Source organism: Heptranchias perlo, chromosome 2 (genome assembly GCF_035084215.1).
Source record: "Heptranchias perlo isolate sHepPer1 chromosome 2, sHepPer1.hap1, whole genome shotgun sequence".
NCBI classification, from domain to species: Eukaryota; Metazoa; Chordata; class Chondrichthyes; order Hexanchiformes; family Hexanchidae; genus Heptranchias; species Heptranchias perlo.
The window spans coordinates 171802662-171830588 of record NC_090326.1 but is presented as its reverse complement, the minus strand read 5'-3'; the positions used below and the strand labels follow the sequence as shown (position 1 = coordinate 171830588).

Sequence of the window (27927 nt, the reverse complement as noted above, 5' to 3'; positions counted from 1 at the left end):
TGACCAGCGGTGTGCCTCAGGGATCGGTGCTGGGTCTGCTGTTATTTGTTATTTATATTAATGATTTGGATGAGAATTTAGGAGGCATGGTTAGTAAGTTTGCAGATGACACCAAGATTGGTGGCATTGTGGACAGTGAAGAAGGTTATCTAGGATTGCAACGGGATCTTGATAAATTGGGCCAGTGGGCCGATGAATGGCAGATGGAGTTTAATTTAGATAAATGTGAGGTGATGCATTTTGGTAGATCGAATCGGGCTAGGACCTACTCCGTTAATGGTAGGGCGTTGGGGAGAGTTATAGAACAAAGAGATCTAGGAGTACAGGTTCATAGCTCCTTGAAAGTGGAGTCACAGGTGGATAGGGTGGTGAAGAAGGCATTTGGCATGCTTGGTTTCATTGGTCAGAACATTGAATACAGGAGTTGGGATGTCTTGTTGAAGTTGTACAAAACATTAGTAAGGCCACACTTGGAATACTGTGTACAGTTCTGGTCACCCTATTATAGAATGGATATTATTAAACTAGAAAGAGTGCAGAAAAGATTTACTAGGATGCTACCGGGACTTGATGGTTTGACTTATAGGGAGAGGTTAGATAGACTGAGACTTTTTTCCCTGGAGAGTAGGAGGTTAAGGGGTGATCTTATGGAAGTCTATAAAATAATGAGGGGCATAGATAAGGTAGATAGTCAAAATCTTTTCCCAAAGGTAGGGGAGTCTATAACGAGGGGGCATAGATTTAAGGTGAGAGGGGAGAGATACAAAAGGGTCCAGAGGGGCAATTTTTTCACTCAAAGGGTGGTGAGTGTCTGGAACGAGCTGCCAGAGGCAGTAGTAGAGGCGGGTACAATTTTGTCTTTTGAAAAGCATTTGGACAGTTACATGGGTAAGATGGGTATAGAGGGATATGGGCGAAGTGCAGGCAATTGGGACTAGCTTAGTGGTATAAACTGGGCGACATGGACATGTTGGGCCGAAGGGCCTGTTTCCATGTTGTAATCTTCTATGATTCTCTATGATTCTATGATTAAAAACCCAACTGGCTCACTACAGTCCTTCCGGGAAAGAAATCTGTCTTATAAAGTGACTGCAGGCCCTCGTTACGTGGCTGAATCTTAATACCCTCAGGGCAGCTGGGGTTGGGAAATAAGTTCTAACAATTGTATCACCCTTAACACAGTTACACCGTACTATTTCCACTTGCGTTACCCTTAACACAGTTACACCGTACTATTTCCACATAGAACCAAAAACAAGATACAGCACAGAAGGGGGCCATTCGGCCCATCGTGTTTGCGCCGCCCTGAAGAACAGCCAGGTGCCCATTCCAACCCCACCTTCCAGCACCTGGTCCGTAGCCCTGCAGCTTACAGCACTTTAGGTCCAGGTACTTTTTAAAGAGTTGAGGGCCCCTGCCTCTACCACCAATTCGGGCAGTGAATTCCATACACCCACCACCCTCTGGGTAAAAAAGTTTTTCCTCATGTCTCCTCTAATCCTTCCGCCAATCAGCTTAAATCTATGTCCTCTAGTTCTTGAACTCTCTGCTAGGGGAAACAGGTACTTCCTGGCTACTCTATCTAGGCCCCTCATAATTTTGTGCACCTCAATCAAGTCTCCCCTCAGCCTTCTCTGCTCGAAGGAAAACAACCCCAGCCTATCCAATCTCTCCTCGTAGCTGTAATTTTCAAGCCCTGGCAACATTCTTGTAAATCTTCTCTGCACTCTCTCCAGAGCAATTACGTCCTTCCTGTAATGTGGTGACCAGAACTGTGTACAATACTCCAGCTGTGGCCTTACCAGTGTTTTATACAGTTCCATCATTACATCCCTGCTTTTGTATTCTATACCTCGGCTAATAACGGAGAGCATTCCGTATTCCTTCTTCACAACCTTATCTACCTGTACTGCGACCTTCAGGGACCTGTGCACATGCACTCCAAGGTCTCTCACTTCCTCTACCCCTCTCAATATATTCCCATTTACTGCGTATTCCCTTTTACTGTTTGCCCTCACTAAGTGCATTACCTCACACTTCTCCGGGTTGAACCCCATTTGCCACTTTTCCGCCCACTCCACCAACCCATTGATATCTTCTTGGAGTCTACAGCTATCCTCTTCACTATCAACTACACGGCCAATTTTTGTGTGGTCTGAAAATTTGCCAATCATGCCCCCTACATTCAAGTCCAAATCATTAATATATACCACAAACAGCAAGGGACCCAACACTGAGTCCTGTGGCACACCACTGGAAACGGATTTCCATTCGCAAAGACATCCATCGACTTTTACCCTTTGTTTCCTGTTACTGAGCCAATTTTGGATCCAATTCGCCACATTTCCCTGTATCCCATGGGCTTTTACCTTTCTGACCAGTCTGCCATGTGGGACCTTGTCAAATACCTTACTAAAATCCATGTAGACAACATCCACTACACTACCCTCCTCCTTGTCAATTCCTCAAAGAATTCAATCGGATTTGTAAGGCATAACCTTCCCTGAACAAATCCATGCTGACTATCCCTGATTAAACCATGCCTTTCCAAGTGACAGTTTATCCTATCTCTCAGTATTGATTCTAATAGTTTGCCCATCACCGAGGTAAGACTGACCGGCCTATAATTGATCGGCCTTTCCCTCGTACCCTTTTTAAACAATGGTACTACGTTTGCAGTCTTCCAGTCCTCCCGTACCTCCCCTGTATCTAGTGAGGATTGGAAAATGATCCTCCGAGCATCCGCTATTTCCTCCCTGGCTTCCTTCAATAGTCTAGGAAACAATCCATCCGGCCCTGGTGACAACTTTCAAGGGTTCCAATCCCTCTAGTACTTCCTCTCTCGTAATGTTTACTTTGTCCAATATTTCACACCTCCTCTTTAGCTACTACCTCCTGATCATCCCTTTCCTTTGTGAATACGGAGACAAAATATTCATTTAAAACCCTACCCACATCCTCTGCTTCTACACACAAGTTACCCTTCTCATCCCTGATAGGCCCCACCTTTTCCTCAGCTATGCTCTTGTTCTTAATGTACTAATAAAACATCTTTGGGTTTTCTTTAATCTTACTAGCTAATATATTTTCATGCCCTCTCTTTGCTTTCCTTATTTCCTTTTTTTACGTCATCCCTGTACTTTCTATACTCCTAGGCTTTCTGCAGTATTTAGTTTTCTGTGACAGTCATAAGCTTTCTTTTTCTGCTTTATCTTGCCCCGTATACTTCTAGACAACCAGGGGGCTCTAGATTTGGCAGTGCCACCCTTTTTCTTTGAGGGGACGTGTCTGCATTGTACCTGTAGAATTTCATTTTTTAGTGCCTCCCACTGGCTTGCCACTGATTTCTCCTCAAGTAGTTGTGTCCAGTCCACTTCTGCCAAATCACCTCTTAGTTCTGTAAAATTTGCCTTCCCCCAATTTAAAACGTTTACTCCTGATTTAACTCTCCTTTTCCGTAATAATGCCAGAACTAACTGAATTGAGGTCACTATCCCCAATATGGTCACCCACTGTCACTTCACCCACTTACCCATTTTCATTTCCCAGGACGAAATCGAGAATTGCATCCCCTCTTGTTGGGCTTGTCACGTACTGGCTAAAAAAGTTCTCCTGGACGCCGATCAAGAATTTTGCGTCCTCTGTGCCCCTCACACTGATTCAATCCCAGTTGATGTTAGGGTAGTTGAAGTCCCCTACTATTATTGCCCTCTTATTTTTGCACTCAGAAATTTGCCTACATATTTGTTCTTCTATCTTCCTTTCGCTATTCGGGGGTCTATAGTACACCCCTGGTAGTGTGACTGCCCCTTTTTTATTTCTTAGCTCAACCCATATGGCCTCGATTGATGATCCATTTAGCATATCATCCCTTCTCACAACTGTAATTGATTCTTTAAACAATAATGCTACCCCCCCCCCCACTCCTTTTTTTATCACCCACTCTATCCTTCCTGAAAACTCTATATCCAGGGATATTGAGCTACCAATTATCCCCCTCTTTAAGTCAGGTTTCTGTTATAGAAATGATAACATGCTGCCATGTGTCTATCTGTGCCCTTAGCTTATCTGCTCTGTTTGTAATACTCCTTGCATTGAAGTATATACCCTATAACCCCACCAAATTCCTGTGCTGAACACTATTTAACCGTTGCTTCTTTTGCCTTTGAGTCGCTAACTACGTCAGTAACTGCTTTTCTACTTCCCGTTTCCTGGTCTGAATTTGTCCTATCTGTACCTGCCCTTTGGTTCCCATCCCCCTGCCATACTAGTTTAAACCCTCCCCAACAGAACAACAAATGCCCCCGCGAGGATATTGGTCCCGGTTCTGCTTGGGTGCAACCCGTCCAGCTTGTACAGGTTCCGCCTTTCCCAGAATCTGTCTCAATGCCTCAGGAATTTAAACCCCTCCCTCCTACACCATCTCTCAAGCCATGGACTCATCTGGTCTATTCTCCTATTTCTGCTCTCGCTAGCACTGGGAGTAATCCTGAGATTACTACCTTAGAGGTCCTGCTTTTTAATTGATTTCCTAACTCCCTATATTCAGCTTGTTACCCTTAACAGTTACACTTAACATAGTTACACTGTACTATTTCCACTTGTGCTACCTTTTAACACAGTTACACTGTACTATTTCCACTCATGTTACCCTTAACATAGTTACATCATACTAATTCAACTCGTCACCTTTAACATAGTTACACCGAACTAATTCCACTTGTGTTAGCATTTACAGATTTAAGCCTACTATTTACACTTCTGTTGCCCTTAACAACAACTTGCATTTATTTTGCGCCGTTAACGTAGTAAAACGTCCCAAGGTGCTTCACAGGAGTGATTATCAACAAATTTTGTCTCCCAGCCACATAGGACAGGTGACCAAAAGCTTAGGTTTTAAGGAGCGTCGTAGAGGGGAGAGAGGTTTAGGGAGGGAATTCCAGAGCTTAGGGCCCAGGCAGCTGAAGGCACGGCCGCCATTGGTGGAGCGATTAAAATTGGGAATTTGCAAGAGACTAGAATTGGAGGAGCACAGAGATCTCGGAGGGTTGTCGGGCTGGAGGAGGTCACAGAGACAGGGAGGGACGAGGCCATGGAAGGATTTCAAAACAAGGTTGAGAATTTTAAAATCGGTGTTGCTGCACCAGGAGCCAATGTAGGTCAGCGAGCACAGGTGATGGGAGAACAGGACTTGGTGCAAGTTAGGATACGGGCAGCAGAGTTTTGGATGAGCTCAAGTTTATGGAGGGTGGAAGATGGGAGGCCGGCCAGGAGAGCATTGGAATAGTCCAGTCTAGAGGCAACAAAGGCACGGATGAGGGTTTCAGCAGCAGATGAGCTGAGGCAGGGCTGGAGACGGGCGATGTTACAGAGATGCAAGTAGGCGGTCTTGGTGATGGAGCAGACATGTGGCCGGAAGCTCATCTTAGGGTCAAATAGGAGGCCAAGGTTACGGACGGTCTGGTTCAGCTTCATACTGTGGCTGGGGAGAGGGATGGAGTCGGTGGCCTAGGGAACGGAGTTTGTGGTGAAGACCGAAGACATTGGCTTCAGTCTTCCCAATATTTAGTTGGAGTTAACATAGTTACACTGCACTAATTCCACTTGTGTTACGGTTAAAACACAGTAAGCTTCGTCTCCCAAACTACCTTTTGCTTTTTCCTCCCAATTTGATGTTTAACCCATTCTTGCCTGGTATTATTTAGCCTCCCTTAAGGTGAACCTGGATGGTGCTGAGGGTGGGGTCGTGGTCTGGTAACGAGTAATAACTGCAACAAGCAATTAATTGTTCGGGGAGTGCTGTGGGATGTTACTGTGATTTGATAGATCCTACATTCACACAGCATCTTATGATTCAGCACGTCTCAGGGTGAAGGATGATCGTGCTAAGGAGTTCATTTTATATAAAATCTGGTATTTAAATTGTGCAGGTTGGGATATGAGGTTAAGTCCCCCTACAATGACTGAACGTTTTGGATTTGACTGCCCCCTAATACACTGGATCAATAACTTCCTCTTTCACACAGTGGGCATGTTAACGCAGTGAGATTGCCTACTTAATGCCAAATTAAAGGCCACTTTGTGCTGTGGATTCTTGTTGACTGGGAACTGATTTTAGTCCGGCCACACCCATTTCACCTGGGACCCTAAGTGGCAGTCGGGGAGAGGAGATTTTCATCCCATTCGTCTGAGCTGAATTTGAACTCTGGTTCCAAAGGTGAAAGGACCGTTTGATTTTTTTTTAAAAGCCCTCCCTGTGCTCGCCCTGGAAGATAATTGTGGTTGTAATAGAACCTCAAACTGGGTTTGGTGCAAATCCATTGGCTTACACACTGGGGTGTGCAGGTGGTTTGGGCAAATCGTTTGGTTTACACACTGAGGTGTATGTTTGTGTGCATTTTGTAACGTCCCCTCTGTAAAGCATTTTTTGTGAAGATTGCACCTTTGATTTTCACCACTGTTTCAACAGCTAAAAATGTGCCATTGAGTTAAATTAAATCCGTCTAAAATAGCAGATGGACAATACACTTAAAACCCAAGGGACTGTCATGCATACAGACTGAGGGTTTAAACTCTAAAGCAGTCCTAGAGCCAGCCTCGTACAGACAGAGGGTTTAAACTTGATAGTGCCTGTCCTTTGTACGGGTGTAAAGATACTCTGGACTCTGATACTATGATCGGGCAGCTGCAGTTAATTACCCACAACGTGGGCTGCCTGTTACAGGTGACATGACACTCGTCACTGAACAACTTGGTTTTGATGAGTTGAGGAATATGTGACCATCAGTCAAGTAGGCAGATGGAATGCTTTCTCATCCCTTGGCTTGGATTTCACTCATGTCGACGTGTTACTGCGAGCTGGCTGGCAAACCTCCACTCATCGCTGGACACGGAGGCACAGTGACAAAAAGTTGCTGCTGTGTTTCCTTCTGGCTCACTTAGTCTCTGCGCTTGCTGAATTATTGGACTCACTCACCAAGTCTGCCCAAAGTCCGCACAAGGCCATCTATGTTTAAAAATGCCTGCAGCCCAAAGCCGGTTCTGGCCAGTCTGGGTAACGAAACTCCGCACTTTCTGAACGGTGTTGAGACGAGTCTTGGAGATGGCAGAGAGAAACGGCAACAGAGAAATGGGGAAAAGGTAAGATACCCTGCCTGAGATTGATCGAAAGTGTTGTGATGGGTGAGTGGGTAATTGCACGGTTGGTGAGCAGTGCAGATAGGGATCAGTCTTGGCTGGGGAGGAAATATGATCCGCCTCTCTTTAGCTGAGTTCGGGAAGGAACAATCAGCCAGCCCTGCTGCACAGTGGGTGTGTGAGGATATGGCTGGTCTTCGTGATCCGACACTCACTGTCCAAACTCATGTAGGTGAAAGGCCAGCAGTGTCCAGGTCAGTGCTTCGAGGGAGGAATAGGAAGGGGGTGGGAAAATAAGACTTTGGCTCTGTGTTGGGGGGAGGGGGGCGCTGTGTCCCTGACCAGGGGTGGGGGAACGGGGGCGCTGTGTCCTGATTTTGTTGTGGGGGTAGGGGGAGGCTGTGTATCTGGTTGGTTGGGGGTTGCCACTAATGATGTGTTAGGTGCACAGAGAGGGATTGTACTTTGTGCCTAAGAAAGCTGAGTGCCAGTCAGGTGCCGTGTGGGTCGTGCTATGTAAGAATGCTGCTGTTTGAGTCCCAGTGCTGTGCCTGTGGCCCTGCTCGTTTGAGTGAACACGGAACCTGTTGCCTTTGTGCAGAGTATGAGAAGGCCCAGTCCTCGCAGGATGCAGTGTCGTCCATGAACCTCTTCGACCTCGGTGGCCAGTTCCTCCGTGTTGGGAAGGCAGTGACCCCTCCGATGCCATTGATGACCCCTGCAGCACCCGGTGGATTACCTCCCGCAGCAGCGGTGGCAGCGGCTGCTGCAACAGCCAAGATCACGGCTCAGGTGGGTACTGGGCAGTTTTAATCGTAGTATGCCAGCTCCCTGTGGCATCGTCTGGTGCGAACCCAAGGCCTGCCACCAGCAAGGTCCCAGATACCATACTTGGTCTGTACTGAGGCCAGTGGAAAGGGTATTTGTGCTCGGGAGGGCAGATTCACCAGCCCCTGTGGAAGGAACATGTGGGATCAATGGATGAGAACAGGTTGCCATTTCTCTCCCCATGTCTGAACAACCAACCAGAGAACATCAACTGAGAATTCCCATCTCTTTCTGGAAAGCTTTGCGAGGTTGCTGGTTTTGTAAGCAATTGGAGAAGGTACAAAAAAGATTTACAGGGATGATACCAGAACTGAGAGGATGTACTTACCAGGAAAGATTGAGCAGCTTGGGGCTTTTTCTCTAGAAAAGAGAAGGCTGAGGGGTGACCTGATGGTCTTTAAAATAATGATAGGGTAGACGTAGAGAAAATATTTCCACTTGTGGGGGAGTCCAAAACTAGGGGTCATAAACATAAAATAGTTGCTAATAAATCCAATAGGGAATTCAAGAGAAACTTCTTTACCCCAAGAGTGGTGAGAATGTAGAACTTGCTACCACAAGGAGTAGTTGAGACAAATAGCATAGATGCATTTAAAGGGGAAGCTAGATAAACACAGGAGGGAGGAAGGAATAGAAGGGTATCTTGCAAGGGTTAGATAAAGTAGGGAGGGGCGGAGGCTTTTGTGGAGCATAAACACTGGCATAGACCAGATGAGCTGAATGGCCTGTTTCTGTGCTGTAGTTTCGATGTAACTCGACGGGGAGACTTGATTGAGGTGTACAAAATTATGAGGGGCCAAGATAGTACCTGTTTCCCCTAGCGGAGAGTTCAAGAACTAGAGGACATGGATTTAAGCTGATTGGCGGAAGGATTAGAGGGGACATGAGGAAAAACATTTTTACCCAGAGGGTGGTGGGTGTATGGAATTCGCTGCCCGAATTGGTGGTGGAGGCAGGGACCCTCAACTCTTTTAAAAAGTACCTGGACCTGCACCTAAAGTGCTGTAAGCTGCAGGGCTACGGACCGGGTTCTGGAAGGTGGGATTAGAATGGGCACCTGGTTGTTCTTCGAGCCGGCGCAAACACGATGGGCCGAATGGCCCCCGTCTGTGCTGTATCTTTTCTACGGTTCTATGACAAATAGTAAAAGGGTAGTCAGGAAAGGTGGGGCCGATTAGGGACAAAAAAGATCATCTTGTGGAGGCAGAGGGTATGGCTGAGGTAAGAGGTTACTTTGCATCGGTCTTCACTAGAGAAGAGGATGCTGCCATTGGTGTAAAGGAGGAGGAAGTAGCGATATTGGATAGGATAAAAATGGACAAAGAGGAGGTACTTAAAAGATTGACAATACTCAATGTAGAAAAGTCACCCGGTCCGGATGGGATGCATCCTAGGTTATTGAGGGAAGTAAGGGTGGAAATTGCTGAGGCTCTGGTCACAATCTTCCAATCCTCCTTAGATATGGGGGCAGTGCCAGAGGACTGGAGGATTGCAAATGTTACATCCCTGTTCAAAAAGGGGAGAGGGATAAACCTGGCAACTTCAGGCCAGTCAGCCTAATGATGGTGGGGAAACTTTGACACGCAATAATCAGGGACAAAATTAATTGGCATTTGGAAAAGTAAGGGCTAATAAATGAAAGTCAGAACATAAGAAATAGCAGGAGTAGGCCATTCGGCCCCTCGAGCCTGCTCCGCCATTCAACAAGATCATGGCTGATCTTCTACCTCAACGCCATTTTCTGCGCCATCCCCATATCCCTTGAGGATAGATCAGCATGGATTTGTTAAAAGAAAATCGTGTTTGTCTAACTTGATTGAGTTCTTTGAAGTAATGGAGAGGGTTGATGAGGGTAGTGCAGCTGATATGTATATGGACTTTCAAAAGGCATTTGATAAAGTATCACATAATAGACTTAGTAAAATTAAAGCCTATGGGATTAAAGGGACAGTGGCAGCGTGGATACAAAATTGGCTGGGAGATAAAGAGAGTAGTGGTGAACGGTTGTATTTCATACTGGTGGAAAGTATACAGTGGTGTTCCCCAGGGGTCAGTATTTGGACCACTTCTTTTTGATATATATTAATGACCTGGACTTGGGTATAATTTCACAGTTTGCAGATGACATGAGATTTGGCAATGTAGTAAACAATGAGGAGGATAGTAAGACTTCAGAAGGACATAGACAGACCGTTGAAATGGGCAGACACATGGCAGATGAAATTTAACGCAGAGAAGTGTGAAGTGATGCATTTTAGTAGGAAGACTGAGGAGAGGAAATAAAAACTAAATGGTATCATTTTGAATGGGGTACAGGAACACAGAGACCTGGGGGTGTATGTACACAAATCTTTTAAGGTGGCAGGACAAGTTGAGAAGGCTGCTTTAAATTTAAAAAGGTCCATGGAAGAGTGGCAAGTTGGATCTAAAATTGGCTCAGTGGCAGGAAGCAGAGGGTAATGGTTGACGGGTGTTTTTTTTGACTGGAAGGCTTTTTCCAGTGGGGTTCTGCAGGGCTCAGTACTGGGTCCCTTGCTTTTTGTGGTATACATTAATGATTTGGACTTGAATGTGGGGGGCACGCTTAAGAAGTTTGCAGATGATACAAAAATTGGCCGTGTGGTTGATAGTGAGGAGGAAAGCTGCAGGAAGATATCAATGGACTGGTCAGGTGGGCAGAAAAGTGGCCAATGAAATTTAATCCGGAGAAGTGTGAGGTAATGCATTTGTGGAGGTCAAACAAGGCAAGGGGAATACACAATAAATGGGAGGATACTGAGAGGTGTAGAGGAAGTGAGGGACCTTGGAGTGCATATCCACAGATGCCCAAAGGCAGCAGGACAGGGAGATAAGGTGTTTAAGGCGGCATATGGAATACTTTCCTTTATTAGCCGAGGCATAGAATATAAGAGCAGGGAGGTTATGCTGGATCTGTATAAAACACTAGTTAGGCCACAGCTTGAGTAGAATCATAAAGATTACAGCATGGAAGGAGGCCATTCGACCCATTGAGTCCGTGCCGGCTCGATGCAAGAGCAATCCAGCTAGTCCCACTCCTCCACCCTATCCCTGTAGCCCTGCAAATTTTTTCCTTTCATGTACTTATCCAGTTCCCTTTTGAAGGCCATGATTGAATCTGCCTCCACCACCCCCTCGGGCAGTGCTTTCCAGATCCTAACCACTTGCTGTGTAAAAAAGTTTTTCCTCATGTCACCTTTGGTTCTTTTGCCAATCACCTTAAATCTACGTCCTCTGGTCCTTGACCCTTCCACCAATGGGAACAGTTTCTCTCTATCTACTCTGTCTGGACCCTTCATAATTTTGAATACCTTTATCAAATCTCCTCTCAACCTTCTCTGTTCCAAGGAGAACAATCCCAGCTTCTCCAGTCTCTCCACTTAATTTAAGTCCCTCATCCCTGGAATCATTCGAGTAACTCTCTTCTGCACCCTTCCTAAGGCCTTCACATCTTTCCTAAAGTGCGGTGCCGAGAACTAGACACAATACTCCAGTTGTGGCCGAACCAGTGTTTTATAAAAGTTCATCATGACTTCCATACTTTTGTATTCTCTGCCTCAATTTGTAAAGCCCAGGATCCCATATGCTTTTTTAACCACTTTCTCAACCTGCCCTGCCACCTTCAATGATTTGTGTACATATACCCCCGATCTCTCTGTTACTGTACCCCTTTTAGAGCTGTGTCCTCTAGTTTGTATTGCCTCTCCTCATTCTTCCTACCGAAATCCATCACTTCGCATTTTTCTGCGTTAAATTTCATCTGCCACGTGTCCGCCCATGCCACCAGCCTTACTATATCCTCTTGAAGTCTATCACTATCCTCCTCACTGTTCACTACACTTCCAAGTTTTGTCTCATCTGCAAATATTGAAATTGTGCCCTGTACACCCAAGTCAAAGTCATTCATATAAATCAAGAAAAGCAGTGGTCCCACCATCGACCCCTGGGGAACACCACTGTACACCCCCCTCCAGTCTGAAAAACAACCGTTCACCACTACTCTCTTTCCTGTCACCTAGCCAATTCTGTATCCATATTGCTACTGCCCCCTTTATTCCATGGGCTTCAATCTTGATGATAAGCCTACCGTACGGCAGTTTATCAAATGCCTTTTGAAAGTCCATATACACCACATCAACTGCATTGCCCTCATCGACCCTCTCTGTTACCTTGTCAAAAAACTCTTACCAAGTTAGTTAAACACGATTTGCCTTTAACAAATCTGTGCTGGCTGTCCCTAATCAATCCACACTCGTCCAAGTGACTGTTAATTCTGTCCCGGATTATCATTTCCAAAAGTTTCCCCACCACTGAGGTTAAACTGACCGGCCTGTAGTTGCTCAGTTTATCCTTCCACCCTTTTTTGAACAAGAGTGTAACATTTGCAATTCTCCAGTCCTCTGACACCACCCCTGTATCTAAGGATGTCTGGAAGATTATGGCCAGTACCTCCGTAATTTCCTCCCTTCCCACAGCAACCTAGGATACATCCCATCCGGACCAGGTGACTTATCTACTTTGAGTACAGCTAGCCTTTCAAGTACCTCTATCAATTTTTAGCCCATCCAGTATCTCCACTATATCTTCCATCACTGAGACTATGGCAGCATCTTCTTCCTTGGTAAAGACAGAAGCAAAGTACTCATTTAGCACCTCAACCATCCCCTCTGCCTCCATGAGTAGATCTCCTTTATGGTCCCTAATCCAGCCTGTAGAAGACTTTTGGATTCCCTTTTACGTTGGCCGCCAGTCTATTCCAATACTCTCCCTTTGCCCCTCTTATTTCCTTTTTCACTTCCCCTTTTTTCCGTTTCATCTTAACTCACTATCTCTTTTGTCATCAGGGAGCTCTGGCTTTAGTTGCCCTACCTTTCTCCCTCGTGGGAATGTACCTCGATTGTACCCGAAGTATCTCCTCATTAAAGGCTGCCCACTGTTCAATACTGTGTACAGTTCTGGTCACCATGTTACAGGAAGATTGGATAGGCTGGGATTTCTGCTCTCTTTGAAACAGAGGAGGCTGAGGGGTGATTTAACTGAGCTGTGCAAAATTATGAGGGGCCAAGTTGGAGAGGTCAATGAACAGGGGGAATAGATTGAAAGTGATTGGTAGAAGGATTAGAGGGGAGCTGAGGAAAAAAAATTTCACCCAGAGGGTGGAGTGGGTCTGGAACTCACTGCCTTAAAGGATGGTAGAGGCAGAAACCCTTAACTCATTTAAAAAGTACCTGGATGTGCACCTGAAGTGCCGTGACCTACAGACCAAGTGCTGGAAAGTGGGATTAGGCTGGGTGGCTCATTTTCAGCCGGCACGGACACGATGGGCCGAATGGCCTCCTTCTGTGCCGCAATTTTTCTGTGATTCTATGAGATCTTCTGGGCTTTCTTAATAGATGCATAGAGTACAAAAGCAAGATAGTCATGCTAAACCTTTATAAAACACTGGTTAGACCTCAGCTGGAGTTTTTTTTTATTCGTTCACGGGATGTGGGCGTCGCTGGCGAGGCCAGCATTTATTGCCCATCCCTAATTGCCCTCGAGAAGGTGGTGGTGAGCCGCCGCCTTGAACCGCTGCAGTCCGTGTGGTGACGGTTCTCCCACAGTGCTGTTAGGCAGGGAGTTCCAGGATTTTGACCCAGCGACAATGAAGGAACAGCGATATATTTCCAAGTGTTTTATCCAATTCTGGGCACCACACTTTAGGAAGGATGTCAAGGCCTTAGAGAGGGTGCAGAAGAGATTTACTGTACCAGGCATGAGGGACTTCAGTTACGTGGAGAGACTGGAGAAGCTGGGATTGTTCTCCTGAGAGCAGAGAAGGTTAAGGGGAGAAATGATAGAGGTGTTCAAAATCATGAAGGGTTTTGATAGAGTAAATAAGGAGAAACTGTTTCCAGTGGCAGAAGGGTCGGTAACCAGAGGACACAGATTTAAGGTGATCGGCAAAAGAGCCAGAGGCGACATAAGGAAACATTTTTTTACACAGTGTTGTTATGAGGGTTGTATTCTCTAGAGTTTCGAAGGTTAAGGGGTGATCTGATCGAAGTTTATAAGATATTAAGGGGAACAGATAGGGTGGATAGAGAGAAACTATTTCTGCTGGTTGGGGATTCTAGGAGTAGGGGGCACAGTCTAAAAATTAGCGCCAGACCTTTCAGGAGTGAGATTAGAAAACACTTCTACACACAAAGGGTGGTAGAAGTTTGGAACTCTCTTCCGCAAACGGCAATTGATACCAGCTCAATTGCTAAATTTAAATGTGAGATAGATAGCTTTTTGGCAACCAAAGGTATTAAGGGATATGGGCCAAAGGCAGGTATATGGAGTTAGATCACAGATCAGCCATGATCTTATCAAATGGCGGAGCAGGCACGAGGGGCTGAATGGCCTACTCCTGTTCCTATGATCTTGAATTCACTGCCTGAAAGGGCGGTGGGAGCAGATTCAGTAGTAACTTTCAAAAGGGAATTGGATAAATACTTTAAGGGGAAAAAAAATTACAGGGCTATGGGGAAAGAGCAGGGGAATGGGACTAATTGGATAGCTCTTTCAAAGCCGGCACAGGCACAATGGGTCAAATGGCGGCCTCCTGTCTATCTACGATGATACTATAATTAGCATAGATGCATTTAAGGGGAAGCTGGATAAACACATGAGGGAGAAAGGAATAGAAGAATATGTTGATGGGGTTAGATGAAGTAGGGAGGGAGGAGGCTCGAGTCGAGCATAAACACTGGCCGGCAGGGACTTGTTGGGCTGAACGGCCTGTTTTTGTGCTGTACATTTTGTGTAATTCTATGTAGTTCCTCAGTCATGCCCTCTGCTTCCACAAGGATATTTCCTTCTTTGTCTCTAATCGGCCCCACTATTCCTTTCAATATCATTTTACTTTTTATATGTTTATAAAAGATTTTTGGGATCCCTTTTATGAGAGCTGATCTAGGGTGTGTAGAGGGTGGAATGTGGAGCTCTGTGAATAAAGGCTTGGAAGCAACTGAAGACCAGGCTCTAGTGTTCCATCCCTCACCACCGGGCTATCCAGTTTATAACGATCTTTTCTCTCATTCTCTCTTTGTCCTTATATCCTTTTTCAATTTCCCCCTGCACTCTCTGTATTCTGCCTGGTTTTCTACTGTATTCTGTACCTGAAATTTGTCATAAACCTCCTTTTCTGTTTCATTTTAACCTCCATTTCCTTTGTCACCCAGGGAGCTCTAGCTTTGGATGCCCCATCATTCCCTGTTATGGGAAGAGGCTTGGTTTGTACTTGAACTATCTCCGTCTTGAAGGCCGACCATTGCTCATTTACTGTTTTCCTGGCCAGTCCTTTGTTTCCAGTCCACCTGTGCTCGATCCCTTCCCAAATCACTGAAATTTGCTCTCTTCCAGTTGGGTATTTTCACTGTTGATTTTTCTTTGTCCCTTTCCATAACTACTTTAAATCTAATTATCTTCTGATCGCTATTACCCAGATGTTCTTCCACTGAAACACACTCCATTTGCCCCACTTCATTCCCCAGACTAGATCCAACACTGCTTACTTCCCCATTGGGCTACAAACACGCTGATTAAGAAAGTTCTCCTGTACACGTTTTAGGAATTCTTCACCCTTGTCCTTCACACTTTTTTCCCCCTGTCTATATTCGGGTAATTGAAGTCCCCTACTATTACTGCTCTATTATTTTTACATTTCTCTAAAAATTTGCCTACTGATTTGCTCCTCTATCTCCTTCTCATATTGGGGGGTCGATATTAAACACCCTGCAATGTAACAGTTCCCTTTCTGTTCCTTAACTCTTAACCAAATAGATTCAGTCTTTGAACCCTCTCGTACATCGTACCTCTGTAGAACTGTAATATTATCAAAACTGCCCCCCTCCTTTTTTCCTTCCTTATCCCTCCTGAATACATTTAGCCTGGAATGTTTAGTTCCCATTCCTGCCCATGTTAAGCCAGGTCTCTGTTACAGCCAATATATCATAACCTATATCATATCGTAACTTCTTTACCCAAAGAGTGGTTAGAATGTGGAACTTGCTACCACAAGGAGTAGGTGAACAGCACAGATGCATTAATGGGGAAGCTGGATAAACACAAGGGAGAAAGGAATAAGAATATGCTGATAGGGTGAGATGAAGTAGGGAGGGAGGAGGCTCGTGTGGAGCATAAACAGAGTCATGGACCTGTTTGTCCGAACGGCCTGTTTCTGTGTTGTACGTTCTATGTTTAACATCTCTAGGAGCAGATTTTGTCCTTGCACTATGACCCTCTGCTAGAGTCCATAATTAAGGATAGGGTGACTGAACACCTCGAGAATTTTCAGTTAATCAGAGAGAGCCAGCATGGATTTGTGAAAGGTAGGTCGTGCCTGACAAACCTGATTGAATTTTTTGAAGAGGTGACTAAAGTAGTGGACAGGGGAATGTCAATGGATGTTATTTACATGGACTTCCAGACGGCATTTGATAAGGTCTAGAATGCTGGCCTTTATATCTAGAGGACTGGAGTACAAGAGGGCAGAAGTTATGCTGCAGCTGTACAAAACCCTGGTTAGACCGCACCTGGAGTACTGTGAGCAGTTCTGGGCACCGCCCCTTCGGAAGGACATATTGGCCTTGGAGGGAGTGCAGCGTAGGTTTACTAGAATGATACCCGGACTTCAAGGATTAAGTTACAAGGAGAGATTACACAAATTGGGGTTGTATTCTCTAGAGTTTCGAAGGTTAAGGGGTGATCTGATTGAAGTTTATAAGATATTAAGGGAAACGGATAGGGTGGATAGAGAGAAACTATTTCCACTGGTTGGGGATTCTAGGAGTAGGGGGCACAGTCTAAAAATTAGAGCCAGACCTTTCAGGAGTGAGATTAGAAAACATTTCTACGTACAAAGGGTGGTCGAAGTTTGGAACTCTCTTCCGCAAACGGCAATTGATACTAGCTCAATTGCTAAATTTAAATCCGAGATAGATAGCTTTTTGGCAACCAGAGGTATTAAGGGATATGGGCCAAAGGCAGGTATATGGAGCTAGATCACAGATCAGCCATGATCTGATCAAATGTTGGAGCAGGCACGAGGGGCTGAATGGCCTACTCCTGTTCCTATGTTCCTCTCCCCAAAGCGACAAGCTGACTGTGGGTGATCTTTGGTGTCAACCACAATCCGATTCCCAGAAGGGAACTGTTGGTTACAGCCGTAATGCTTGAAGCAGCCGGCCACGGAGACTGACTGGCAGTATCTGCTTGAACAGTGTTTGTCTAATGTGACCATTCAGGAAAGCCAGCAAACGCTCAGGTTAAAATACCACCACATTGTACTGACATTCAGCCTTCCCTTTACAGGGGGCTCGGGATCAGCCAGGGTATTGTAACTCTGGACTTGTTCAGTGTTATCCACCAGTCGGCGAACCACACTTCAATACTATGCTCTTAGTCACCACATGGTCCAGGACTACCCCTGCCTGTGACAGGCCTGTGTACCCAACACTACCTCATTATTACGGTGCTCCCAAGTGCTCTCCAGATACAGCTGACAGTTGGAAGGACAGAGCCGACAGTTGTACTGTTGGCTTTTTTTTTATGGTTCATGAACATTAATGGTATAAACATTTCAAGCTTAAGACACTGTGAAATGCTGGTGTCAAACTGTCCCCGAGCCTGAATGAGTGGTCATCGATGGGAAAGCATTGGTCACCCTCTTACCCTCCTTCCGTCATAGGCTGCTCACTACCTTGCTGGGATAAGGAGGTACTTCTCAGCCTTACATTGAGATACCATGCCTAGTTTTAATATCTGCAGCCGGAGATATTCTGGGCAATTACAGCCTCGACCCAATCCCAGCAGGTTTCAGCACCTGTCTGCTCCTGTTTCAGGGTTATGGATGTGTTGAGGCTGGTATGTGTGCATTATTTGAACATTCAAAATCAAACTGTTAAGGGGCTGTACTGTCTCATAGGCAGTTGTATGAATCCCATTACTATCTCATAACTGTTATGTATTTTTCACCCTGCAGGAGGCTGTGGCAGGGGCAGCAGTGCTTGGTGTTAGTGGTCTGTCAGCACCAGGTCTAGTTACTCCAGCACTGACCCTCGCACAGCCACTGGGAGCGTTACCACAGGCCGTCATGGCAGCCCAAGCCCCAGGTGTGATAACAGGTCAGTAACGCAACAAGGTTCCCGAACACTGGAGAGTGCAGACATCACAGCTTGGGGGAGGGTGGTGGGAGGGAGGGAGGGAAAGAGAAGAGAAGGAGGGTTGGGTTGGGGGGAGAGTGGGTGTTGTGATGTTGGGTGGAGGGGAGTGGGTGTTGTAATAGAATCATAGAAGTTTACAACATGGAAACAGGCCCTTCGGCCCAACACGTCCATGTCGCCCAGTTTATACCACTAAGCTAGTCCCAATTGCCTGCACTTGGCCCATATCCCTCCATACCCATCTTACCCATGTAACTGTCCAAATGCTTTTTAAAAGACAAAATTGTACCCGCCTCTACTACTGCCTCTGGCAGCTCGTTCCAGACACTCACCACCCTTTGAGTGAAAAAATTGCCCCTCTGGACCCTTTTGTATCTCTCCCCTCTCACCTTAAATCTATGCCCCCTCGTTATAGACTCCCCTACCTTTGGGAAAAGATTTTGACTATCTACCTTATCTATGCCCCTCATTATTTTATAGACTTCTATAAGATCACCCCTTAACCTCCTACTCTCCAGGGAACAAAGTCCCAGTCTATCCAACCTCTCCCTATAAGTCAAATATTGGGTGGAGGGGAGTGGGTGCTGTGATGTTGGGTGGAGGGGAGTGGGTGCTGTGATGTTGGGTGGAGGGGAGTGGGTGCTGTGATGTTGGGTGGAGGGGAGTGGGTGCTGTGATGTTGGGTGGAGGGGAGTGGGTGCTGTGATGTTGGGTGGAGGGGAGTGGGTGCTGTGATGTTGGGTGGAGGGGAGTGGGTGCTGTGATGTTGGGTGGAGGGGAGTGGGTGCTGTGATGTTGGGTGGAGGGGAGTGGGTGCTGTGATGTTGGGTGGAGGGGAGTGGGTGCTGTGATGTTGGGTGGAGGGGAGTGGGTGCTGTGATGTTGGGTGGAGGGGAGTGGGTGCTGTGATGTTGGGTGGAGGGGAGTGGGTGCTGTGATGTTGGGTGGAGGGGAGTGGGTGCTGTGATGTTGGGTGGAGGGGAGTGGGTGCTGTGATGTTGGGTGGAGGGGAGTGGGTGCTGTGATGTTGGGTGGAGGGGAGTGGGTGCTGTGTTATTGGGTGGGTGCTGAGTCTGCTCTGATTTAAAAACACCTCTCTGAAGAGGGTAGAAGTACACCTTATGGCGTAATAAAAAAGGATGTGTGTACTGCAAACTAGCCCTCCTGATTGTGAGCGCCCCATCTAAGGCATGCTTTGGAAGTGAGCATCAAGTAGCTGCAGGCACCAAATGCAAAGTCATGCAGTAAACCCGAGGACCGGTGTCATTGAGGGTGTCCAATAAATGGACGTGAACCGAGTGGTCTGGCTGTTCTCCTGGATAACCCAGGAGGGAATTGGTGCACTGTCGAGATCAGTTGGGGTAAAGGAGGCTCCTGAGCCCATCTTTGCTGAACCCCAACCCGACTGACTCTCCATTGCTCTGTCTTCAATGAGCCCAGTGCCCAGGTCTCAACCTGAGCTAGAAACATGGAAAATATGAGCAGGAGTAGGCCATTCAGCCCTTCGAGGCTGCCCCACCATTCAATCTGATCATGGCTGATCCTCTATCTCAATACCCTATTCCTGCTCTCTCTCCATATCCCCTAATGCCATTTGTGTCTAGAAATCTATCCAGCTCCTTAAATATATTCAGTGACTTGGCCTCAACAGCCTTCTGTGGTAGAGAATTCCACAGGTTCACCTCCCTCTGAGTGAAGAAATTTCTCCTCATCTCAGTCCTAAATGTCCTACCCTGTATCCTGAGACTGTGACCCCTCGTTCTAGACCCCCCCCCCCCCCCAGCCAGGGGAAACATCCTCCCTGCATCCAGTCTGTCTCTAGCCCTGTCAGAATTTTATATGTTTCAATGAGATCCCCTCTCATTCTTCTAAACTCGAGTGAATACAGGCCGAGTCGACCCAATCTCTCCTCATACGACAGTCCTGCCATCCCAGGAATCAGTCTGGTGAACCTTCGCTGCACTCCCTCTATGGCAAGTATATCTTTTCTTAGGTAAGGAGACCAAAATTGCACACAATACTCCAGGTGTGGTCTCACCAAGGCCCTGTATAACTGCAGTAAGACATCCTTGCTCCTGTACTCAAATCCTCTTGTAATAAAGGCCAACATACCATTCGCCTTCCTAACTGCTTGCTGCACCTGCATGTTTGCTTTCAGTGACTGGTGTACAAGGACACCCAGGTCCCTTTGTACATCAACATTCCCCAATCTATCACCATTTAAATAATACTCTGCCTTTCTGTTTTTCCTTCTGAAGTGGATAACTTCACATTTATCCACATTATTCTGCATCTGCCATGTATTTGCCCACTCACTCAACTTGTCTAAATCGCCTCGAAGCCTCTTTGCATCCTCCTCACAACTCACAATCCCACCTAGTTTTGTATTGTCAGCAAACTTGGAAATATTACATTTGGTTCCCTCATCCAAATCATTGATGTATATTGTGAATAGCTGTGTCCCAAGCACTGATCCCTGCGGTACCCCACTAGTCACTGCCTGCCACCCCGAAATAGACCCGTTTATTCCTACTTTCTGTTTCCTGTCTGTTAACCAATTTTAACCAAAGGTATTAAGGGATATGGGCCAAAGGCAGGTATATGGAGCTAGATCACAGATCAGCCATGATCTTATCAAATGGCGGAGCAGGCACGAGGGGCTGAATGGCCTACTGCTGTTCCTATGTTCAATCCATGCCAGTATATTCCCCCCAATCCCATGTGCTTTAATTTTGCACACTAACCTCTTATGTGGGACTTTATCAAGGCCTTCTGAAAATCCAAATAAACCACATCCACTGGTTCTCCCTTATCTATTCTACCAGTTACATCCTCAAAAAAACTCCCGTAGGTTTGTCAAACATGATTTCCCTTTCATAAATCCATGTTGACTCTGTCCAATCCCGTTGATATTTTCTAAGTGTCCTGTTATCACATCCTTTATAATAGACTCTAGCATTTTCCCCACTACTGATGTTAGGCTAACTGGTCTGTAATTCCCTGTTTTCTCTGTCCCTTTTTTAAATAGTGGGGTTACATTTGCCACCCTCCAATCTGCAGGAACTGTTCCATAATCTAGAGAATTTTGGAAGATGACAACTAATGCATCCACTGTTTCCATGGCTACCTCTTTTAGTACTCTGGGATGCAGATTATCAGGTCCTGGGGATTTATTGGCTTTCAGTCCCATTAATTTCTCCAGCACTTTTTTTTACTAATACTAATTTCCTTTAATTCCTCCTTCTCAATAGTCCTTTGGTTCCCTAGCATTTCTGGGAAGTTATTTGTGTCCTCTTCTGTGAAGACAGAACCAAAGTATTTGTTTAATTGCTCTGCCTGTTCCCCATTATAAATTCTCCCGTTTTGACTAAGGGACCTACATTTGTCTTCACTAATCTTTTTCTTTTTACATACTTGTGGAAGCTTTAACAGTCCACTTTTATGTTCCTTGCAAGTTTACTCTCATACTCTATTTTTCCCCTCTTTATCAATCTCTTGGTCCTTTTTTGCTGAATTCTAAACTGTTCCCAACCTTCAGGCTAGCTACTTCTAGCAACTTTATGTGACTCCTCTTTGGAACTAACACTATCCTTAATTTCTTTTGTCAGCCATGGTTGGGCCGCATTTCCTTTTGTGTGTTTGTGCCAGAAAGGAATGTATAATTGTTGCAATTCATGCATTTGTTCCTTAAATGTTAGCCATTGCCTATCCACTGTCATGCCTTTTAATGAAGCTTCCCAATCTATCATAGCCAACTCAATCCTCATACCTTCGTGGTTTCCTTTGTTTAGATTTAGGACCCTAGTTTCAGATTGGATTACTATAAATAAATCTATAGTAGTCCAAGCTACAAATAAATTCCGGCATCTTCCTGCACCTCTCCAGGGAAGACCTTCCCTCTGAGCTGCATTTGAGCTCAGAACCCTGAGGCAGACGAGAGGGCTGTAACTTGAACCCAAGTGCATTAAAAGGATTGAAGTCTTGATAGGGTGCTCGTCTTCTAACCTCTGCTATCCAATATAAAATATAGTCCAAACAAATTCCAGGGCGTTGTTGAGTGCGTAATTACTGAAGATTATTTTGTGGTTTTGGTGGGATCACCTTAAATGTTATAAAGTTTGTAGTAGGTTGGAGGGGAGCCTGTCTGCACCATGCAAGTTAATGTAACTGTGAGGGACCTTGTCTCTTCCAGGTGTGACCCCAACCCGTCCAACAGTGTCACTGCCAGTCACCATCCCACAGGTAGGGGTGGTTAACCCCGTCCTGGCCACACCGCCGACAGTTGCCGCTGTTGCAGAAGTCAAAAAGGATGATGAGGAGAAGTTGCTGGATACTGAGCGGCTGGAGATGCTCAGCGAGCAGGAGCACATGAGCATTTCAGGCAGCAACGCCAGGCACATGGTGATGCAGAAGTTGCTTCGCAAGCAGGAGGTAAGAAGTGGCCATTAAATTGGAGGCATGGTGTCCTTGTACACATCTCTAAAAGCCAGTGCACAGGTACGCAAAGCAATCAGAAAGGCTACTGAAATGTCAGTCTTTATCTGAGTTTCTGTTTCTTTTACTTGGAATACATCTACTATCCTTATAAAGATATATCCCACTTACTTGAATTCAGAGATCTTAGGCACAGGTTGACGAGCTATGGCTTGATACCGCCAAATGTGCGCAGGGGTAGTGTTGAGAGTTTACCCAGCTGAAATCACAAATCTTACCAGTATTTGGAGGAGGGGACCGAGTGCAACATATCAAAATTTGCAGATGATACAAAGATGGGAGGGAAAGTAGAGAGTGAGGAGGACATAAAAAACCTGCAAGGGGATATAGACAGGCTGGGTGAGTGGGCGGAGATTTGGCAGATGCAATATAATATTGGAAAATGTGAGGTTATGCACTTTGGCAGGAAAAATCAGAGAGCAAGTTATTTTCTTAATGGCGAGAGACTGGAAAGTACTGCAGTACAAAGGGATCTGGGGGTCCTAGTGCAAGAAAATCAAAAAGTTGGTATGCAGGTGCAGCAGGTGATCAAGAAAGCCAACGGAATGTTGGCTTTTATTGCTAGGGGGATAGAATATAAAAACAAGGAGGTATTGCTGCAGTTATATAAGGTATTGGTGAGACCGCACCTGGAATACTGCATACAGTTTTGGTCTCCATACTTAAGAAAAGACATACTTGCTCTCGAGGCAGTACAAAGAAGGTTCACTCGGTTAATCCCGGGGATGAGGGGGCGGACATATGAGGAGAGGTTGAGTAGATTGGGACTCTACTCATTGGAGTTCAGAAGAATGAGAGGCGATCTTATTGAAACATATAAGATTGTGAAGGGTCTTGATCGGGTGGATGCAGTAAGGATGTTCCCAAAGATGGGTGAAACTAGAACTAGGGGGCATAATCTTAGAATAAGGGGCTGCTCTTTCAAAACTGAGATGAGGAGAAACTTCTTCACTCAGAGGGTGGTAGGACTGTGGAATTTGCTGCCCCAGGAAGCTGTGGAAGCTACATCATTAGATAAATTTAAAACAGAAATAGACAGTTTCCTAGAAGTAAAGGGAATTAGGGGTTATGGGGAGCAGGCAGGAAATTGGACATGAAGCTGAGTTCGGATCGGTCAATGCCCTGTGGGTGGCGGAGAGGGCCCAGGGGCTATGTGGCCGGGTCCTGCTCCGACTTCTTGTGTTCTTTAGATTTGTGGTTGGGATCAGATCAGCCATGATCTTATTGAATGGCGGAGCAGGCTCGAGGGGCCGATTGGCCTACTCCTGCTCCAATTTCTTATGTTCTTATGTTCTTATGTTCTTACAGAGCATGTGGCCATCTAAAAACGACTGCACAGGTACAACAAATAATCAAAAAGGCTAGTGGGATGTTGGCCTTTATTACCAAGGGGGTTGGAATACAAAAGTGAGGAAGTGATGCTTCAGTTGTACAGAGCCTTGCTCAGACCCCATCGGGAGATAATGTGGAAAGATATGTTGGCCTTGGAGGGGGTGCAGTGCAGATTCACCAGAATGATACCAGGGCTAAAAGGGTTAAATTATGAGGACTGGTTACATAAACTCGGCTTGTATTCCCTTGAGTTTAGAAGATTGAGGGGTGATCTGACCGAGGTGTTTAAAATGTTAAAAGGATTTAATTGGGTAGATAGAGAGAAACTATTTCCCCTGGTGGTGGAAATCCAGAGCAAGGGGGCATAATCTTAAAAGAGCTAGGGTGATGTCATAGAGTTATACAGCACGGATAGAGGCCCTTCGGCCCATCGTGTCCACGCCGGCCATCAAGCCCAGTCTAATCTAATCCCATATTCCAGCATTTGCTATGGCATTTCAAGTGCTCATCCAAATGCTTCTTGAATGTTGTGAGGGTTCCTGCCTCCACAACCCTCTCAGGCAGTGAGTTCCAGACTCCAACCACCCTCTGGGTGAAAAAGTTCTTTCTCAAATCCCCTCTAAACCTCCCGCCTTTTACCTTGAATCTATGCCCCCTTGTTATAGAACCCTCAACGAAGGGAAAAAGCTCCTTAGTATCCATCCTATCTGTGCCCCTCATAATTTTGTACACCTCAATCATGTCCCCCCTCAGCCTCCTCTGCTCCAAGGAAAACAAACCCAATCTTCCCAGTCTCTCTTCATAGCTGAAGCGCTCCAGCCCTGGTAACATCCTGGTGAATCTCCTCTGCACCCTCTCCAAAGCGATCACATCCTTCCTGTAGTGTGGCGACCAGAACTGCACACAGTACTCCAGCTGTGGCCTAACCAGTGTTTTATACAGCTCCATCATAACCTCCTTGCTCTTATATTCTATGCCTCGGCTAATAAAGGCAAGTATCCCATATGCCTTCTTTACCACCTTATCTACCTGTTCCGCCGCCTTCAGGGATCTGTGAACTTGCACACCAAGATCCCTCTGACCCTCTGTCTTGCCTAGGGTCCTCCCATTCATTGTGTATTCCCTTGCCTTGTTAGTCCCTCCAAAGTGCATCACTTCGCACTTTTCCGGGTTAAATTCCATTTGCCACTGTTCCGCCCATCTGACCAACCCATCTATATCGTCCTGCAGACTGAGGCTATCCTCCTCGCTATTTACCACCCTACCAATTTTTGTATCATCAGCGAACTTACTGATCATACCTTTTACATTCATATCCAAGTCATTAATGTAGACCACAAACAGCAAGGGACCCAGCACCGATCCCTGTGGTACCCCACTGGCCACAGGCTTCCAGTCACAAAAACAACCTTCGACCATCACCCTCTGCCTTCTGCCACTAAGCCAGTTTTGTATCCAAAGTGCCAAGGCACCCTGGACTCCATGGGCTCGTACCTTCTTGACCAGTCTCCTGTGGGGGACTTTATCGAAGGCCTTACTGAAATCCATGTATACCACATCCTTGTAAGCACTTCTTCATACAAGGGGTAGTGAAATTTGGAATTCTTTTCTTCTCTTTCCCTCCCGCCCCCCCCCCCCCCCCCAATCTTCAAAAGGCTCTGGATGCTGAGTCCACTGGAGCTTTTAAAATTGAAATTGCTAGATTTTCATTAGGTAAGGGTATCAAGGGATATGATGTACAGCCGTGATCTAATTGAATGATGGAACAGGTTCGAGGGGCTGAATGGCTGCCTCCTGTTGCTATGTAGATCAGCCATGATCTCATTGAATGATTGAACAGGTTCGAAGGGCTGAATGGCCGGCTTCTGTTCCTATGAGTAAAAATATGAGATATGTGGAGGTACGGGCTGGAGGTCGGGTCCTATACAGTGGGCAGCATGGCCTAGCGCGGTTAGAGCAGTGCCCATCGAGACAATAACTCGACCTTTCTCCCCCTTCATTTCAGTCCACAGTCATGGTCTTGCGGAACATGGTGGGTCCCGAGGACATTGACGATGACCTGGAGGGCGAGGTGACAGAGGAATGTGGTAAATTTGGGGCTGTGAACCGTGTCATCATCTACCAGGAGAAGCAGGGCGAAGAGGAGGACGCTGAGGTGATTGTCAAAATCTTCGTGGAGTTCTCCATGGCTTCGGAGATGCACAAAGCCATCCAGGCTCTCAATGGGCGGTGGTTTGGAGGACGAAAGGTTATTGCAGAGATATATGACCAGGAGCGGTTTGATAACAGCGACCTCTCTGCATGAACTCCAGGGTGTGTTGTTTTTTTCGATTGTTACTCATGAACTGCAGCTAAAGACATCCCCGTACACTTGCATCCTGTCATTGGCGTTAGATATTCTTCAGGGACCTGATCCAACGCCTGGTGTCTCAAAATGTGTTCTGACCTGGGACTTCAGCAGGTGGACGCAGGAGGATCCAATGGATTTCCACTTCATGAAGTAATAGATACTGCGTTCGGTTACCTGTTACAGTGTGCGATTCCTCCACTTGGTAGCAACGCCCAGTGGACAAAAGTGCAGACCTGTAACAGCACGGAGCAGTTTACACTGCTTTCTGCTCCCCTGTCAGAGTCCCAGGGAAATGTTTCCCGATGGTCTGGGAGCTCAGACCCATGAACTTCCAGCCTGGGCCACACGTTTATTTCTGGTTTGTCCTGTTTGTGAGTATGTCACTGGTTAGATGGACTTGTTCAGCAGCTGATACCAGTCAGTGGGAATAGCAGAATGTTTGGGATTTACTGTCTCAATTAAAATCGAACCTCTGGACTTGGGCCAGGGGTGGGAGGGGGGGGTGGGGGGGGGGGAAGAGAACAGATCAGAAGAGAGAGAGTGAGATGATAACTGTGTTAATGGTTTGTGATACAGTTCAGCAGGTCCATGGGGATAGGACTTGGGGTCGGTTCATTTTAACCCATGTCTGGACGTGGAACGAACCAGGCTGCTCACTCCACTCTCCAGAATGGTTACACTCAGTCCGATTCTCTTATTTTTTAAATCTGTTAACTATGGATCAAAACGTGTGGATATTGTAGGAAAGTTAAACAGTTTCCATTTCTATTAAAAAAATTAACATAAAAACTTCTTGCTGCATCTTCTCTGTGGTGTTAAATCGTGACAAAATGTCCTTGAGTTTGATGGTGATCTCGGTCTGTTCGTGTCTGTGCCACGTGTTATATTAGCATTTAATTTCATAGGCAGTGAATGACAGAAATTGATTGTCTACTGAATCTCCATCCTCACTGTCGACTGAATCCCCATCCTCACACTGTCTACTGAATCCCCATCCTCACACTGTCTACTGAATCCCCATCCTCACACTGTCTACTGAATCCCCATCCTCACACTGTCGACTGAATCCACATCCTCACACTGTCCACTGAATCCCCATCCTCACACTGTCGACTGAATCCCCGTCCTCACACTGTCTACTGAATCCCCATCCTCACACTGTCCACTGAATCCCCATCCTCACACTGTCCACTGAATCCCCATCCTCACACTGTCTACTGAATCCCCATCCTCACACTGTCCACTGAATCCCCATCCTCACACTGTCTACTGAATCCCCATCCTCACACTGTCTACTGAATCCCCGTCCTCACACTGTCGACTGAATCCCCATCCTCACACTGTCTACTGAATCCCCATCCTCACACTGTCTACTGAATCCCCATCCTCACACTGTCTACTGAATCCCCATCCTCACACTGTCTACTGAATCCCCATCCTCACACTGTCGACTGAATCCCCATCCTCACTGTCTACTGAATCCCCATCCTCACACTGTCTACTGAATCCCCATCCTCACACTGTCTACTGAATCCCCATCCTCACACTGTCTACTGAATCCCCATCCTCACTGTCTAC

At 46.1% G+C, this 27927-nt stretch overlaps 1 protein-coding gene across 2 annotated transcripts in view; it reads left to right on the top strand.

Moving 5' to 3' along the window:
* The window catches only part of LOC137300128 (poly(U)-binding-splicing factor PUF60), an 84630-nt gene extending 57492 nt beyond the window's left edge, over positions 1–27138 (top strand). For both annotated transcript variants that reach the window (XM_067969225.1, XM_067969220.1), the window contains 4 exons: positions 7739–7929; positions 17993–18134; positions 22366–22604; positions 26005–27138. In XM_067969225.1, coding sequence (XP_067825326.1) covers positions 7739–7929; positions 17993–18134; positions 22366–22604; positions 26005–26304 — 872 coding nt within the window. In that variant the 3' untranslated portion in view covers positions 26305–27138. The remainder of the gene's footprint in view (positions 1–7738; positions 7930–17992; positions 18135–22365; positions 22605–26004) is intronic.
* Positions 27139–27927: the final 789 nt, after the last annotated feature.